The following is a 14,336-nucleotide window of genomic DNA, read 5'->3' on the forward strand; positions in this document are numbered from 1 at the left end:
CATTTTCAAAAAGCAAGGCGTCAATGGTTTCGCGAGCACGGCTTCTCGAAGACAAGCCAGGCCTTTTGCCTGGAAAATTCTCGCCCGGAAAGTCATCTTTGCTCATCAGTCTATATAGTCGCATCTAAAAGATGTAGAGAGTCCACTTCTAAGTAAGTGATCCAGAGCAAATTCCACACCGCATCTCGATCGCTATGGCTGGCGGCGTGGAGATGTTTGAATTGGAGCTGGCAGCGGGGTTGGAGTCCCTGGCCATGGGCAACGGCAGCTACCTGAGCTTGGCATGGATCCAACAAGCGCTGGATCTGGTGAGTCACACACAGGGCGAGATGATGGCGCTGGTGCCCGATCACCTCCAGCAAGCCTTGCAGGATCGGGACGCCAATTGGCTGCGCGCGTGCGTGTGCGACACGGACAAACTCCTGGGCGTCTGTGACGTTCTGGTCAGGAGTATCGCCGACGTCCGCTACTACCAGATGTTTGTGCAGCTGGCCTTGCAATCGGTACAAAGCAGGAAGGCGATGCGCGCTCGGCAGCTCCTCGACAGCTGCATTCGCACGATGCCCCTCTTGTCCACCAGCAGCATCGTCGACAGCAACGAGACGAGCCGCCTCAGCTTGCAGAGGGCCAACCTCGAAAGGGGCATTCAAACTCTCCTGGCCATCTGGGAATTCGAAGCTGATGGTGGAAGAACAACACTACAGCTAGACCAGGAGGTCGAGGAGCTTGATGATGGTAGCCGGGTTTTCCTCTCCACTCTCCACGGCACCAGAAGCACATCCATCTTCGTGCTCCTGGTTCTCGCGGTCGCGCTCACCGTCCAGCCCAGGCTGCCAAGCAAGGAGCGGAGATCCCAGCCCCTCGGCATCCGCGCTAGCAAAGAACCCCTCTGGCTCGATCCGCTCGTGCGCCTGCTCAAGAGCGTCAAAGAGGAGATCAGCAGCCGGAACGAGCAGGCGCCATTCTCTTTCCTGTGCGAGCTCCAGAGTGTGGATCAATGGGTCCGACAGCTGCGCGCCCTCATTATCCACGGGGATCCGCAGGACGACCGCGCACTGGCGGACTGCGTCAAGGCGCTCAAGAACAGCGTGGATCAAGTGGAGTTGGCGTTGCCGCTCATCGAGGCGCAGGTGATTCAGATCCGCAACATTATCACCTCGTGCCGCGCCATCGTGCTGCATCTCCTCCACAAGAGCAAGAAAAAGATGGTTTAAAAGAGTTCTACAGAAAATGTGGTAGTTTCTCTGGGGAATCTCCTAGGAATATCCGTCCTGTTTCAAATTCTAGCAGTCGTATGATCCCGGTCCCGGATTTCCGTCGTCCTTGCGGTAACTGAATCGCTTCTCCGTGCCGAACTTAAAAGATGCCGCGGATGCCCTCCTGGAATTCGATTGGTGCCCCTGTGTTTGCATCGCGAGAAATCCCAGTTCAAAAAGGGATGGGAAAAAAACACACACACACACACAAGCCGCAGAGATCATCAGAGTCGTGGAAAACTTTTTTTCATGTTGTGTGCCGCTGGAAGTACCATGGATGATTCAGTCGAGCATGGGTCATCGCCCTTGGTGGTGCATTGCTGCTGCGGCGGCTGCTGCTGCTGCTGCTGCTGCTGCTTCTCCGCTGGTTTCTTGGGCGAGGACGGATTGTTCTTGGCGGCATTGCTCTTGGCGCCAGCTTTGCCCGTGGGAGACGGTGGCGATTTCTCGCTCATTGCGCTGTTGTGGGCGTTGTTTTCCCGCGCTTTGGCAATAAGGTCGGACGCACCCCTTCGCTATAGCTAAAACATTTCTCACAAAGGGGTGTAGGGTTTAAAGAAGATGCTTAATATTTTAGGTTCCAGCAGTTATGGCCGCTGCCTCTTGTCTGTGCAATGCGCCGGGGCTCGAGATCGCGCGGCGGCGGCGCCAGCGGCGGCCAAGCTCTTGCTTGTGACCGGCGCCGCAGCGGCATTCTGCTTGCTGGGCAATCCCCGCCCGGGCATTTGCGAGCTGCGATCGTCAATGCAAGCCTATTTTTAAGTGTGGATTATTTCAAGTAATCGATCGATCTATTTTGCTTTGCAGCTGCTCGGTGGTGCCAGGTCGAGGCCGAGGTTACGAGTATCTGTATCCATCTTCTTGGAAGCGTGACAAGGTCAGAGGAATTGAGGTAGTGTTCTTTCTTTGCTTTTTCTCGTTCTTTTATCTAAATGGCCTTCTCTGTGTGGCCGCTGGCCGCTGGCAGCTTCTAGCGCATGATCCAGAGGCCAAGGAATTCAACTTGACAATTACGAGCGGACCAGCTCAATTTATAGTGCTGGGGTCACCAGAGGAGGTCTGAATAGTCCCACTAAATGGCGTCGCGTATAAGCTAATCTTCTGAGATCATTCATTCATGCCATTCCATCCCTCCAGGTTGGACGAGCACTACTCGCTCGCTACCAGACCGTGGCCGACGTGGAAAACGTGCTCCGTTTTCTATCAAGAGAAAAGTTTTTCTTTTTCTAAACGCGTGTTTTACAGGCGGAGCTCTTGAAGGTGGACTCTTTCCCAGATCGTGACAGTAGCAGGAGGTAATCTTAAATCCGGACACGGCATCCAAATCCTCTTTTGACTAAATCAGGAGCTATACGTTGGAGCTAAGGATTCTTGCGAACAATGAGTTACGACATTTCCTGTTTAAAATCCTCAAGACAGAGAGCAAGGTTGGTGTATGTATAGTATCTAGAGTTCTTTTTCTTTTCTGCTTTTTCTTTCCTTTCTTGATACTGAAGCGTTTCTATCTAGGTGTATACACTCGTTCTTCAAGTACCAGAAGGACAGTGGCCGGGCAGCGCGGACTGCGCACGGACGCTTTTAGACGGGCTGAGGGCTACCACAAATTGACACCTAGTCTAATCATACCCAGTCAAGTCGGTGGACTGCTACAATTGGACCGAACAATACAATGGTGCTCGTGCATAAAGGTAAAGATAAAAGTATAAGGATGCATGTCCTAATGGTGATTTGATTTAGTGCTGATCCGTTGTTGCCTTAAAAAGGTATGGGAGACCTGAGATACTCTTTCGAGTCCCGAAACATGAAGTTCGAGCTCAGCTATCATAGCTTCCTGCTGGTTCTGCTCGTTGTGGTAGGGGTTTACACGGTTCTCACAATGAATGGATCCACATCTTTCCAGCTGTATCGTCCCACTCCAGCTCCAGATTGCACAGGTGAAATCTCCAGAAGAGGGGGAATCAAGACAGAAACACCAATAGGAGGATCGCTGTCAGCGGCAGAGAATCTGGAAGCAGCACCGGCAGCAGCAGGAGCGCTCCCCTTGAAGGCAAGAGCAACAGATAGTCCAAGTCCAAGAACAACGCTCGCAAACATAGTTTTCGGCCTTGCGGCAGGCTCCGAGGTTTGGGACAAGAGGAAAGGCTACATCCAGGCATGGTGGAGGCCGGAGATGCGAGGGGCGGTGTGGCTGGACAAGATGGTAGCCAGATCCAGCGAGGACAATTTGCCTCCGCTCATGGTGTCCGAGGACACCTCCCGGTTCAACTACACTTATTCGGGCCAACCTCCGAGCAAGCGTCAGAAGCAGCAGCTTCGGATATGCCGGATTGCCGTGGAGATGTTCCGGTTGAGGCTTCCGGATGTGCACTGGTTTGTCGTCGGGGACGATGACACAGTGTTTCTCGCCGAGAACGTGGCAAGAGTTCTGTCCAAGTATGATCACACCAAGTTTTACTACATTGGTGGCATCTCCGAGACGCACCGGCAGAACACCGTGGATGGCTGCTGCACGGGCAACATGGCCTACGGTGGTGCCGGCTACGCCATCAGCTATCCCCTGGTCGAGGAGCTGAGCGAGATTCTGGACGAGTGCATGGAAAGGTACGCTGATCTCTACGGAGGGAGCTCCAGAATTCATGCGTGCTTGTTGGAGCTGGGAGTTCCACTGATCAAAGAGCCTGGCTTCCACCAGGTACGACTTTTTCCTGTGCTTTCTGGATCGGAAAAAGTGATTTTTCTTTCGTGGTTTCGCAGCTGGATATCAACGGAGACGCATCCGGCATCCTGGGTGCTCATCCCATTGCTCCGTTGCTCTCGCTGCACCACCTGGACCGGATCGATCCACTGTTTCCAGGGATGTCACGGCAGAAATCGGTGGAGCATCTGCTCCAGGCAGCAGGCGTCGATCCAGGCGGGGTGCTGCAGCAGGCGGTGTGCTACAGCAAGCAGCAGAGTTGGTCGATTCAAGTCTCATGGGGATGGGCTGTGCAAGTCACGCGACTTTTGCTTGCTCCACGAGTGCTCGAGAATCCACTAAGGACGTTCGCTGGCTGGGGAGTCCCGAGCCTGGACGAATCATTCGGCTTCAGGACAAGAGCGGTGCCAAGGGACTCGTGCGAGCGGCCAACCATGTTCTTCATGCACACCGTCGTGCCTCAGCGCAATGGACAGTCTTTCAGTAATTACTCGAGGGGCGCTGCCAGCCAATGCAGGAGAAAGGACGCACTGTCCAAGATCAATTTGATCAGTGTCGAGAAACAAGCCGTGCACGACTCCTGGTACCAGGTAATGACAACTACTTTTTTTCTTCGATTGGATTTCAATCTGGATGGTTCTTTTTCTTTTGTCTCAGGCACCTCGGAGACAGTGCTGCAAGATCATCAAGTTGAGCAAGCACACACTAGAGCTGTCCATCAGGACATGCCAGAAAGGCGAGTTATCAGCCATCTTATAACTAACTTGGAGAACGATTATATTAGCCTCCAAGCACAGACGCTACAGCCGGTAAGTTGGAACCTTTGAAGCTCACGAAAGAAAAGCTCTCACTTTTTTGTGTTCCATGTTCATGACCAGTGATACTTCTACACTGGTAAGAAAAAAGTTTTACATACACTTTTTCCTTTCCTGCGGCCTGATCCTCTCTTAGGCAGCTAGATTCTCGTCGTGGAAAGAGGAAGCCTGACGAAACGGCTCACAAAGAAATGCTTGAGTAACTTACTTGTCTGCACACTCAACTTGCGTTGTAAAAACTGCGCTCACTGGCCGATGATCCGAGATTCTGTACTCGGAGCGCAAGTAGGCGATCTGGTCGAGCCCCTTTCCCAGCCATAGAATGCGGTCACACCTGTACGAGAGAGAATCAATAGAAGTTATTTTTTAAGTTCTCTCCACTTAAACAATTGACATACCATGCAGGAACGCGTGTTCTTCCATTCGCAGACGCGCCGTTCATCGTATAGGCATCGGAATCGGGGATGTACTTGTATGTTGGGGCGAATTTGATGTGTCCTTCTTTCCAGCCTTCGAAAACACGACCTTTTCCTTGCTGTGCTTTGAGCTGAAGAGGCAAACAGTCGTATAAGCTTAGCTATCAAAGTGTGAAGGTTTTTGGAGACTACCTGATCCTTCGCTAGAAGAGAAGAATAGTCCTGGTTTCCAATAAGTCGCATTGTCTCGTCGCTGGAGAGAGCAACCCGATAGTTGAGATCTCCAAGCCAGATTATCCTTCTGTGAATTAAAAACAGAGAAATAAGATTCAAGTCACGCCCACGTGAATGAGATTTGCTCTAAAATACTTACTCGTGCTCTAAAATAGTCTCGGGTAGAGTTTGCGAGACTCTGAGAGAACGTGGAAAGCTAGTCCTGCGCAAGATCTCCCTCACGTCCGTGTTTCTGCGCTTGTCATCTTCTTCTCTGTCTCCCGAAGTCAAATGTGAACAGATGAAGCAGAAGCTTGTTCGGTGGATGGACAAGCTCACCGAAATGGATCCCTGAGAGAAGGTACAACCAGCAAAGGTTGGCCACAGTTAAAAACGAGAAAGTCTTACCTTGTTTCCAAGGTAGCCAAAAATTCCACAACCAACGGAGGAAACCTTGACGTTGCTGACAACGTGACGAATCTCACGTCGGATCCAAACGCTGATAAAAAGTCCGACCATCTGTTTGCTCGCAATCCGGACATACTGTCCGGGAAACTTGCTGTCCTCGGAGAAATCTGGAGACATGAGCGGTGCGATGAGAGGCTGTTTCTCCCCAACGTAACCAAGTGTTGATGCTGTCTCCTCCTCTTGTGTCCATGATGCTCTCCTAGAGCCACGATTCAGAGTGTGCCGTATCAAAGTTTCCCATACTACAGCTGGAGTGTCATCCTCAACTCCAAACACATTTGCAACATTTAGAGGCACAATCTCTTGGAAGCTGTGGGAATAACAAGCGTCAGGAGAAGGACAAAATAACGAGCTGGAAATACCCGAAGACGTAGATATCGGCCGGTGTCTGGGAGCAGACCCAGCTACTTAAATCCAGAGACGATGGAGGAATCCGTCCGCCGACGTTCCAGGTTCCGGCGTGTATCCTAGCACAAGGTTTTCGAGAACTTTCAGGCAAAGACAAGAGAGAGCCCTCAAGGCGACTGGCTGATCAGTACCGGAAGTTTTGGAACGCGGTTGAAAGAGCTACCGGCGTTTGATAACTCCTGGAATATAATCCAACCCCAGATTCATCTATAACAAGAACGAAAAAAACATAACAAAGTCGTTTAGCAACGAGAGAAACAAACAAACAAGCAAATGGATTGATTATACCTTCACTCTCGCAGTCAGAGCATCGCCATTCATCCGCATTGAACTCATAGTCACAAGATCTCCATGGCAGAAGCTTCCTCAAGAAGTGGCAGCAGCCGAGGCAGTCGCAATTCCACAACCCAGCTGCCTGCAGGCAAGAAAAAGAGAGAACAAAAAGGCTCAGTTTAGGATCCAAAACTCTCCCAATAGCAAGCTTACCTCGCCGCTCTTCATCTCACCGTTCCTGACCTAGTCTTACCATGGAAAGATCACAAAATCTTAGCACAAATCGACCCAAACCATCAAGCCTCTCGAAGAAAACTGAAGCAATCAAAGAATGGGGGAAAAGGGAAAAACAAACCCGAGCTTATATACAACCTCCACGTGTACCATTTGAATAGCCATGGCGGGTATTCCGTGCCAAAAAGGCCGCGGAAATATCACAAAAAGTATCACGAAACTCACCACTAAGAAATTCAAGCTTAGAGCCGCGGCCGGCCACGTCAAGCTCACAAATCTGCCTCCAAATCTCTTGTTGCGATCCAAATCGACTAATAAATCCTTACTTTTGCTGTTGCTGTTACTGTTGTTGTCGCCCAGCGAGCTTCGGGAAGGGGTCCTGCTTGCTCAGCACCACCACTCGGCTCTTGTGCGAAAAGTAGCCTTTCATCAGTGCCTTGTGGATCAGAATTGCCATGGAGCATTCCACCTGGAGAGACTCAAGACCTTAGATTCAAGCACTGTCAATCAGTGGAGCTCACCTCGTCCATGTCCATGTCCACCTCGAGCCACTTCATAGCTTTTAGGATCACCTCCATCCTGACTTGGTGGGCGCGGCCAGGATCCCGCTGCTTTTGGATATTGTATCTGTAACAGTGGCACCAAGAAGCGTGAGACACGAGAGCGGTGGCTGCGGTGGCTGCGGTGGTGGCTTACACACATCTTTCTTAAAAGTCGTCTGTAGACATGGGATTCGAGCTTCTCCAGGACGAGATAGACACCCGATCTGAAAAAACTGAGAGGGGAAAGCGTAAGTTTTGTGTCGAAGCAGTACAGTGCCGTCTTACTTGTTCTCGTTAGCTTTCAAGGCACGTCGAAGTAATCTGACGTCTCCTCGCTTCAGAGCTCGGACAACGTCAATATACTGCATAAAGGAAGAGTCAGGAAGAACAGTCGTTGCTACCACCTTGCTACCTCGGACAGGTTGTATTTTGTAAGCAAGCTCTCTTTTGGTAGCACCCCGAGTGCTAATCTCACGGGTACCAGGTACTTCAAAATCATCCTGCAAGCTACGTTACTACAACGTCAAGTACGTCAACAACAGAACATACCTTATGTTCGCCTTCTTGAAAGGATCGCAGCGTTCCAAGGCATATGTGAGCTTTCGGTCGGCCTGAAATATCATAACAAAGTAAGCGCGAGAAGAAAAGCTTTTCTGCACGATCACTTACTGCCGAGACGTTGTCGTTGAAAACCTCTAGACGGCCTGTATAATACATATAAGTCACCTTCATGGGAATAGAGTTAAGCACTTCTCATGGCTGTAAAAAGGCATTACGAGCATACCCGATCCTTGGCAGGAAAGTCTTCGAAGTCGAAAAACCGAGATGTGTCAATACTCCTGATCACACTTCGGCACATATGGACTGTTCCCAGCTGAACAACGAAAAGGCCAGAATCGATCTGTCTGTACCAGCGACAAGATCTTCCAAACCTTGAAGTAGATTTTGAATAGTTGGCACGTAACGTAGAGAGCACCGACGCGCTTGGGACCTTTTCCTTGAATGGCACCGAAAACCTTCATAAGAAACGAGCCAGCACCCTTGAGCTTATCCGGTGCCTTCCCATTCATCGCCATTTCCCTGTCAGCCTGTGAAGAATGAAACTCGAGTTTTCAGAGGAGCGTGAAAGAACAAAAAGACAGTGAGAAAGATACCATCTCCCCGACAGTGCGAAGAGCGTAGACGATGACATGAAGCGCTTCCATCGCCCACGTTGATTCCCAGTTGCGATATTCTTGTAAGAAAGCACTATGGAGCAGTTGGTATCCAACAATCCATCAAAGATCAACATACTTTGCCGATTTCTCGAGGGAATTGTAGGCGTCCACATAGCGATTCTGATGGTAGCACTGCATTGCCCGCGTGTGATGGAGTAGCATTTCTCCCAGCGGTGCGTGCTTGTCTACCTGTTTCAAAATCCTCGCAGGATCCTGGCGGAAAAACCAGCTGAGAGAGATGCTCCTCGACTCAATGGCGACGCACCTTTGTGTGATCCAGGCAGGAAGACACCGTCTCCGCGTAGGAATTCGTGGCATTGATCGCCAGCGCCGCAGCAAATGCCGATCCATCCTGGCTAGCTAAAGAATCCGTGATGAGGCTCACATAATCCGCGAGCCTGCGATCGACGAAGCCGCCGCTTCCCTCCATCGCCCCGCCCCGCCACTCCATAGCTAGGGTTCTCACTAAATGAAATAAATATTTACAAAAGAGGAGGCAAGGGTTCGATTCCTCATAGACGATAGCAAAACAAGTTAGCCAATCTATCTTAATAGAATTCCTTCCATCACTTCTTCCCAGGCCTTCCACCCTTCTTTGCACCGACATCACCAGTCTGCTTACAAACAAAAAAGAAGAAAAAATATTCTTTTCTCGTCATTTCATGGAAAAGAAATTTAGAACCTACCTTCGTGCAAACGTAAATGTAGTGTAAATTCGAGTCTAGAGCTGAGTGTGGCCCGATTGAGCCATCCTCGTTGATGGGAACTGGTTCTAAAAACTCCGGGGACGACACATCGTCAAATTTCTGTGACCCGGGTCTGGCTGCAAGCAAAGGATTTTTGTGACTCTGTCAAGGAGTTATATACTCAAAGAGAAGTTTTGGAAGTAGATTTCTTACGAAGAATGTGAAGTGTTATGTTCCAGTTCAATGCTGGAACCTGCAAGTGTGGCAATCGAACTCGAGGATCACCATATGTAACCTGGATAGCACAAGACACTAAAGTGTGAATCTCTTGTAGACATTGAAAGAGGAAAAGCTTACCAAGATGTATGAAGATCCTCCTCTCAAAACTCTGGTTGCATGCATGAAACAAAGTCAGCCTTGCACGAAAAGATGGAAGCTGACAGCCTCACCTTGAAACTTCTTCAAGCATTTTCGCAGCACTTATGGCTGCGCTAGTCCCACACTGGAATAGAGCAATACACTTCAAACTCTCTCAAGAGAAATCACTAAGTTTCATGCTACTCACCAGGAGTGAATCCAGCATGCCTGCACAAAGAAGCCAAAAAACAAAAGGGGCATTTTTATGCTAGCAACTATAAGCTTTGGGATGAACTCTAGTACCTTTGTCTAGAACAGCATCGAAAGATCCATCCTCGAATGTTGATAAATCCCGCACATCCATTGTCATATCTGTGTAGACCTTGCAAATAAGACATCCACCCAAAACTTTAAACGCCAAGCCAAGCCAGCCAAAGCAATTTCCCGACGAACGTACATTTAAGCTGGGGGACGTGCTGATACTTTTGATGCATTGCCTCGATCACGACCGTGGAGATGTCAATATTGACAATCTCTTGATAGCCATCGTTCACCATATCCTCGGAAATAGCTGCTCAATCGCAGTGATTTTCACAGTAAACATCCTGTAGAGCCGAAAATAGAGAAGGAAATCGCTCACCGGCATTCCCACAGCCGACCATGAGGATCCGCGAAGTTTTTGGGACATATTTCTGGAGCAGCGCCGACAGACCTGCGTAGCGCTGGTACCAATCGAATGTGGAGGAATCGTTCTTGTAGCGATTGTCCCAGTAGGACGCCTCGCCATACGCCTGTGGATTCCCTCGCGTCATTCTTCCGCCTATCGCTCTCTCTTCCTCTCCCTCTGCCCTAATCCATCGCCCGGATCCAATCCAACCGCTTTGCGCCAATCCCAATTACTGATAATTAAAGCCTTGGATCCTGAGCCGCTTTGGAATGTGTGTTTGGGATCCGCGGTCCGGAGTTCCAATCCCCTAGCGCCAAAACAAAAGCCTTTACTTAAGTTAGAAGATGTCAAATTTTGAAAAGATTCCTGGGCTGGGCGGCAAAGATGTTCGCCAGGAGGGCGTACGATCGCAGGCTTTTAGGGTTCATGGCCAGGACCTTCTCTGCGGCGGATGCGCCGTGTTCTTCGTCACAGTGGATGCCAGATGATCCGAGCAAGCTCCCCCAGGCGCCGGGATCGGGCAGGAACGGCATGGAATCGATGAGCTCCTCGGCGTCTCGCAATCGCCCTGTTCGTCCGAGAAGATCCACGATGCACGCGTAGTGTTCTTGCACTGGCTGGATGCCGTGATCGGCAGCGATCGACAGGAAGTTCTCCCACGCTTGGCTCAAGAGGCCGTCGTGGCTGCACACATGGAGAATGCTCATGAATGTGACCTCGTCCGGATCAACGCCCTCGAGCTTCATCGCGTGGAAGAGGCCGATTGCCTCGTTGGATTGCCCCTTGTAGGAGTATGCCGCGATGATCGCGCTCCAAAGAACAGGATCTTGGGGCGAGGAAGGGATAGAAATCTCATCGAACAAGCGTCTGGCATCCGACACAAGCCCGTGCCGCGCAAATCCGGCAAGCATTGCAGTCCGCGGCAGCAGATCCTGGCTGGGCATTCCATCGAAAACCTTCTTGGCGTCGATAATCTCACCCTTGTCGACGAAACCAGTGATCATCGCTGCGTGCGCGACTGAGTCCCGGGATGGAATCCTCTGGAACAGCACCTTGGCGAGATCCAGAGCCCCGGCCATGAAGCAGCACTGGATCATCGCTGTCCAGGAAGCGATATTTCGAGCCGGCATCTCCTCGAACACTGATCTCGCCTCGTCGATGGATAATCTCGACTCCTGCGTGTAGATCGACAGCATCAGATTGCGCGACACCAGACCCTGCCGTGGCATTCGCTGGATCGTGTTCTTGGCGTCGAGAACAAGCCCTCGCAGCGCAAATGCCCACGCCATGGCATTCCACGCCGCCAGATTCCGGAATGGAATTCTATCGAACACTGCTTTTGCGTCGTCGATCTTTCCACGCAGAGAAAGAGCTCTGATCATAGCCGTGCACGATTCCAAGCTGGGAAATTCCAGACGTTGAAAGATTCGTGTTGCCTCTACAAGGTTCCCTCTCTGGGCATGGGCGCAAAGGAGAGAATTCCAAGAGATGGAATTGGGCATCTCCTCGATCAGCTCTCTAGCTCTCACCAGATCTCCACAGCGGCAATACGCAGCGATGATCGCATTGGAGCACACGGGATTTCGATCGGGAATGTTCGCAAAGATCCTCTCCGATTCCTCTAGATTTCCAGCGCTGGAACTCGCCATGATCAGCGTCGCGCACACCACGGCATCGTGGCAAGGCATCAGCTCGAAGATTTCCATAGCCGCATCGATGGATTTGATCTGCGCGTAGCAGACAATCAGCGCGTTCCAGGACGCCCCGTTTCTCGCCGGCATCGCCAAGAACATCGCTTCCACTTGATCGAGATCTCCACTCTGAGCGTGCGCTGCAAGAACAACGTTCCAGGAAATCACATCGTGGCTCGGCATCCGCTGGAAGAGAGCCAGTGCCTCGTCGAGAAGATCTACACTCCAGACGAGCTCCTTGATCATCGTTGTCCACGCGATGACGCAGCGCTGATCCATTCTATCGAAGATTTCCCTGGCCTTGCACAAATCCCCGTTCTGGGCAAATGCCCCAATCATGGAGGTCATTGTCACAGCACTAGGGTTCTTCATCCGGTGGAACAAAGCGATCGCCTCACTCGGCAATCCCTGGCGGACGTAGGCGCTGATCATGGTGTTCCAGGAAGCAGTGGTTCGATCTGGCATCTCCGCGAAGAGATCTCGTGCGCTGCCCAGTTCTCCATTCGTGGCAAATGCCTGGAGCATCATATTCCAGGAGAAAACATCCGGATGATCGATAGCGGTGAAGACAGCGAGTGCATCTTTGGTGCTCCCACACCTCCCATACATTTGGATTGTGTGATTCATCACAAATGTGCTGGGGCGATGATCCAAATCCCGGATGCGCGAGTGGATTTGCTTCCCGCGAGAGAGATCCCGGCAGCACCGGAGTTGATGCACGAAATTCTCGGCCCTGGACACCGCTGGAGTGGGTAATCTCCCAGTTTTTGCGACGAACATCGATGCGAATCATCCTTGTCGAGAGAACTTTCTTGAAAGAACAAGCTAGGGTTCTTGGGCCACTAGAAGTTTTTCAAGAGCGATGTCAAATGCGTCTGGATAGCCGTCGAGGCTGGATTTCGCGTAGATAATTCTGGGAATGATGCGCGCGACAGCGTCCTGCAGTGATCTCACCCGCGCCGCTGGGATTCTGGCGAGTTCTTGGATCACATCGATGCTCCCGTCGATGACGCTGTGATGCGGAAAGAAGATCGAGTAGGACTCTGGATCGCGTGGAAGATGCCACAGGTACTGTGTGTAGGCGGTGTGCTCGCTGAACACCACGGGGATGCATCCAGCGACGAGGCCATCGAAGAAAGCCTTCCTGGTGGGGCTATCGCCGGGCGGCATCAGGCAGAAGACTGATCGCAAGGCGACGCAGGTGACAATCTCGGGATTTTCTTCGCAGTTGATTCTCTCGCAGCGCAGGATCGTGCACAATCTCTCGTGTCGCTGGCACTGTCTTCGTAGCGATCTTCTCATCGTCGCAGTGCTGCCGTTGCCATCGCGAAGAGCTCCAGCGAAGGACACCAGCAGGTCTCGCGACGATCCATTCACCACTGCCAGCCACTCGTCGATCTCCTGGCGCGAATCGGGATGGAATCCAGTCGGGTATGGCAGCGCCATCTGCGAGCTCCTCCACACGTCCCGCTCGATCAGCAGCTTGGTGGCGTTGTCCAGCTCCTGGATGGAGAGGAGGCTGCTTCCCCAGCTCTCGTGATTCTCCTCGCTGCGCCCAAAGTCCCACACGATCCGCCCAAGAACAAGTACGTGATCTCTGCCTCGCTTGCGATTCCAGTGACGATTTCCTTGCAGGTATCCCAGCAACCTCTGGCCGAGCTTGTCACGCATCTGGACTTGCTTGGTGAAGAGGTACTGCGACACATCCAAGCCCGCGTAGTATGGAATGTAGAAGAGATTTGCGAGGTGGGGATCATCTGTGAGGCACTGGTACCGTCGAAAGCGCTCGTGGATCATGATCTCGAGAGCAAACTGGCCAGTTCTATACCACGAGGAAGCTGGGAGCAAGCGGCAGGATGAAACCAGCGTGGCCGTCTCCCCTGGGAATTGGAGTGAATCGAGAGCTCCCGAATCATTGGAAGTGGGAGGAGTGATAACTCTTGCCGGAAGGCCCAACCCGTGGTTGCCAAGACGATCGCACATCCAGGTGATTGGAGTTTGCGAGCTTCCACAGCATGCTCGCTCCAGGATTTGGCGGTTGAATTGGGGAGGCAATGGGTGGATGTAGACGCGCTTACCTTGGCAGTGATCACGCTGGAACAGGGGAAACGTTTTTCTTCCAAGAAATCTGGAAGAGAAGAGCCAGCGTCGATCGGATTGGAACTTCTTTTCTTGCGAGATCCAATTTGTGAGTAGCAGTAGCAGCATTACAGTAGCGATTGATGCGAGCTTCGCCATTTCTCTTGGAGTGGGAGCTATACACATACTTGACAATGGGAGGTATCTCCATGAAAAAGGGTGATACTTTGCTACAAAAGTTTCCAATGTAAAGAAGAACGATACTAGGACCAAAAGAGCATATTCTCTATTTTTAAAGTGAACGGTTGAGATTAACTCT

The 14,336-nt window shown here is 51.3% G+C and overlaps 8 protein-coding genes across 17 annotated transcripts; 3 read left to right on the top strand and 5 right to left on the bottom strand.

The window, feature by feature from the left end:
• Positions 1-61: 61 nt before the first annotated feature.
• LOC9632939 lies at positions 62-1,313 on the top strand. The gene has a single exon (XM_002970621.2). The coding sequence runs from the start codon at positions 195-197 to the stop codon at positions 1,212-1,214; it is 1,020 nt and encodes a 339-aa protein (XP_002970667.1). The 5' UTR covers positions 62-194; the 3' UTR covers positions 1,215-1,313.
• A 448-nt stretch (positions 1,314-1,761) lies between these two features.
• On the top strand, positions 1,762-2,675 carry LOC9632940. The gene is made up of 5 exons (XM_024675589.1): positions 1,762-2,002; positions 2,064-2,148; positions 2,224-2,313; positions 2,394-2,551; positions 2,602-2,675. The coding sequence occupies exons 1-4, from the start codon at positions 1,818-1,820 to the stop codon at positions 2,484-2,486; spliced, it is 453 nt and encodes a 150-aa protein (XP_024531357.1). The 5' UTR covers positions 1,762-1,817; the 3' UTR covers positions 2,487-2,551; positions 2,602-2,675.
• Positions 2,676-2,814: 139 nt separating this feature from the next.
• LOC9632941 lies at positions 2,815-5,140 on the top strand. 7 transcript variants are annotated; one of them, XR_002992453.1, is made up of 6 exons: positions 2,815-2,944; positions 3,020-3,948; positions 4,011-4,541; positions 4,609-4,760; positions 4,830-4,845; positions 4,903-5,140. XR_002992453.1 is itself a non-coding variant. In XM_024675585.1 (4 exons), exons 1-4 carry the CDS (start codon positions 2,926-2,928, stop codon positions 4,708-4,710), a joined length of 1,581 nt encoding a protein of 526 aa, XP_024531353.1. In that variant the 5' UTR covers positions 2,815-2,925; the 3' UTR covers positions 4,711-4,879. The 7 variants fall into 7 exon arrangements, 2 of the variants coding, with proteins under 2 accessions (XP_024531353.1, XP_024531354.1); XR_002992454.1 differs by having other exon boundaries at positions 4,907-5,140; XR_002992451.1 differs by having other exon boundaries at positions 4,609-4,845.
• On the bottom strand, positions 4,761-6,848 carry LOC9632942 (type I inositol polyphosphate 5-phosphatase 4). Its single transcript, XM_024675587.1, has 9 exons — positions 6,758-6,848; positions 6,560-6,686; positions 6,403-6,478; positions 6,226-6,330; positions 5,804-6,173; positions 5,556-5,746; positions 5,375-5,483; positions 5,165-5,313; positions 4,761-5,100 (listed from the first exon to the last, which is right to left on the bottom strand). The coding sequence occupies exons 1-9, from the start codon at positions 6,770-6,772 to the stop codon at positions 4,971-4,973; spliced, it is 1,272 nt and encodes a 423-aa protein (XP_024531355.1). The 5' UTR covers positions 6,773-6,848; the 3' UTR covers positions 4,761-4,970.
• Positions 6,849-6,908: 60 nt separating this feature from the next.
• On the bottom strand, positions 6,909-8,975 carry LOC9633455 (enhanced ethylene response protein 5). 2 transcript variants are annotated; one of them, XM_002970776.2, is made up of 12 exons: positions 8,803-8,975; positions 8,614-8,750; positions 8,475-8,568; positions 8,253-8,408; positions 8,105-8,194; positions 7,990-8,046; positions 7,870-7,931; positions 7,733-7,820; positions 7,606-7,682; positions 7,479-7,553; positions 7,300-7,405; positions 6,909-7,247 (listed from the first exon to the last, which is right to left on the bottom strand). In XM_002970776.2, the coding sequence occupies exons 1-12, from the start codon at positions 8,965-8,967 to the stop codon at positions 7,119-7,121; spliced, it is 1,236 nt and encodes a 411-aa protein (XP_002970822.1). In that variant the 5' UTR covers positions 8,968-8,975; the 3' UTR covers positions 6,909-7,118. The 2 variants fall into 2 exon arrangements, with proteins under 2 accessions (XP_002970822.1, XP_024531356.1); XM_024675588.1 differs by having other exon boundaries at positions 7,475-7,553.
• Positions 8,976-9,018: 43 nt separating this feature from the next.
• Positions 9,019-10,491, bottom strand: LOC9633456 (EEF1A lysine methyltransferase 4). Of its 3 annotated transcripts, none has more exons than XM_024675591.1 (9): positions 10,221-10,491; positions 10,038-10,151; positions 9,884-9,952; positions 9,789-9,808; positions 9,673-9,725; positions 9,581-9,611; positions 9,437-9,518; positions 9,224-9,360; positions 9,019-9,151 (listed from the first exon to the last, which is right to left on the bottom strand). In XM_024675591.1, exons 1-9 carry the CDS (start codon positions 10,390-10,392, stop codon positions 9,104-9,106), a joined length of 726 nt encoding a protein of 241 aa, XP_024531359.1. In that variant the 5' UTR covers positions 10,393-10,491; the 3' UTR covers positions 9,019-9,103. The 3 variants fall into 3 exon arrangements, with proteins under 3 accessions (XP_024531359.1, XP_024531358.1, XP_024531360.1); XM_024675590.1 differs by having other exon boundaries at positions 9,673-9,743; XM_024675592.1 differs by lacking the exon at positions 9,019-9,151 and having other exon boundaries at positions 9,239-9,385; positions 9,673-9,743.
• Positions 10,401-12,718, bottom strand: LOC112346477 (pentatricopeptide repeat-containing protein At4g02750-like). Its single transcript, XM_024675517.1, has 2 exons — positions 10,653-12,718; positions 10,401-10,554 (listed from the first exon to the last, which is right to left on the bottom strand). Exons 1-2 carry the CDS (start codon positions 12,716-12,718, stop codon positions 10,401-10,403), a joined length of 2,220 nt encoding a protein of 739 aa, XP_024531285.1.
• Positions 12,719-12,763: 45 nt separating this feature from the next.
• Positions 12,764-14,326, bottom strand: LOC9633457 (probable xyloglucan galactosyltransferase GT11). Its single transcript, XM_024675518.1, has one exon. The coding sequence runs from the start codon at positions 14,201-14,203 to the stop codon at positions 12,764-12,766; it is 1,440 nt and encodes a 479-aa protein (XP_024531286.1). The 5' UTR covers positions 14,204-14,326.
• Positions 14,327-14,336: the final 10 nt, after the last annotated feature.

Source organism: Selaginella moellendorffii, unplaced genomic scaffold (assembly GCF_000143415.4).
Source record: "Selaginella moellendorffii unplaced genomic scaffold, v1.0 SELMOscaffold_15, whole genome shotgun sequence".
In the NCBI taxonomy this organism is placed as follows: domain Eukaryota; kingdom Viridiplantae; phylum Streptophyta; class Lycopodiopsida; order Selaginellales; family Selaginellaceae; genus Selaginella; species Selaginella moellendorffii.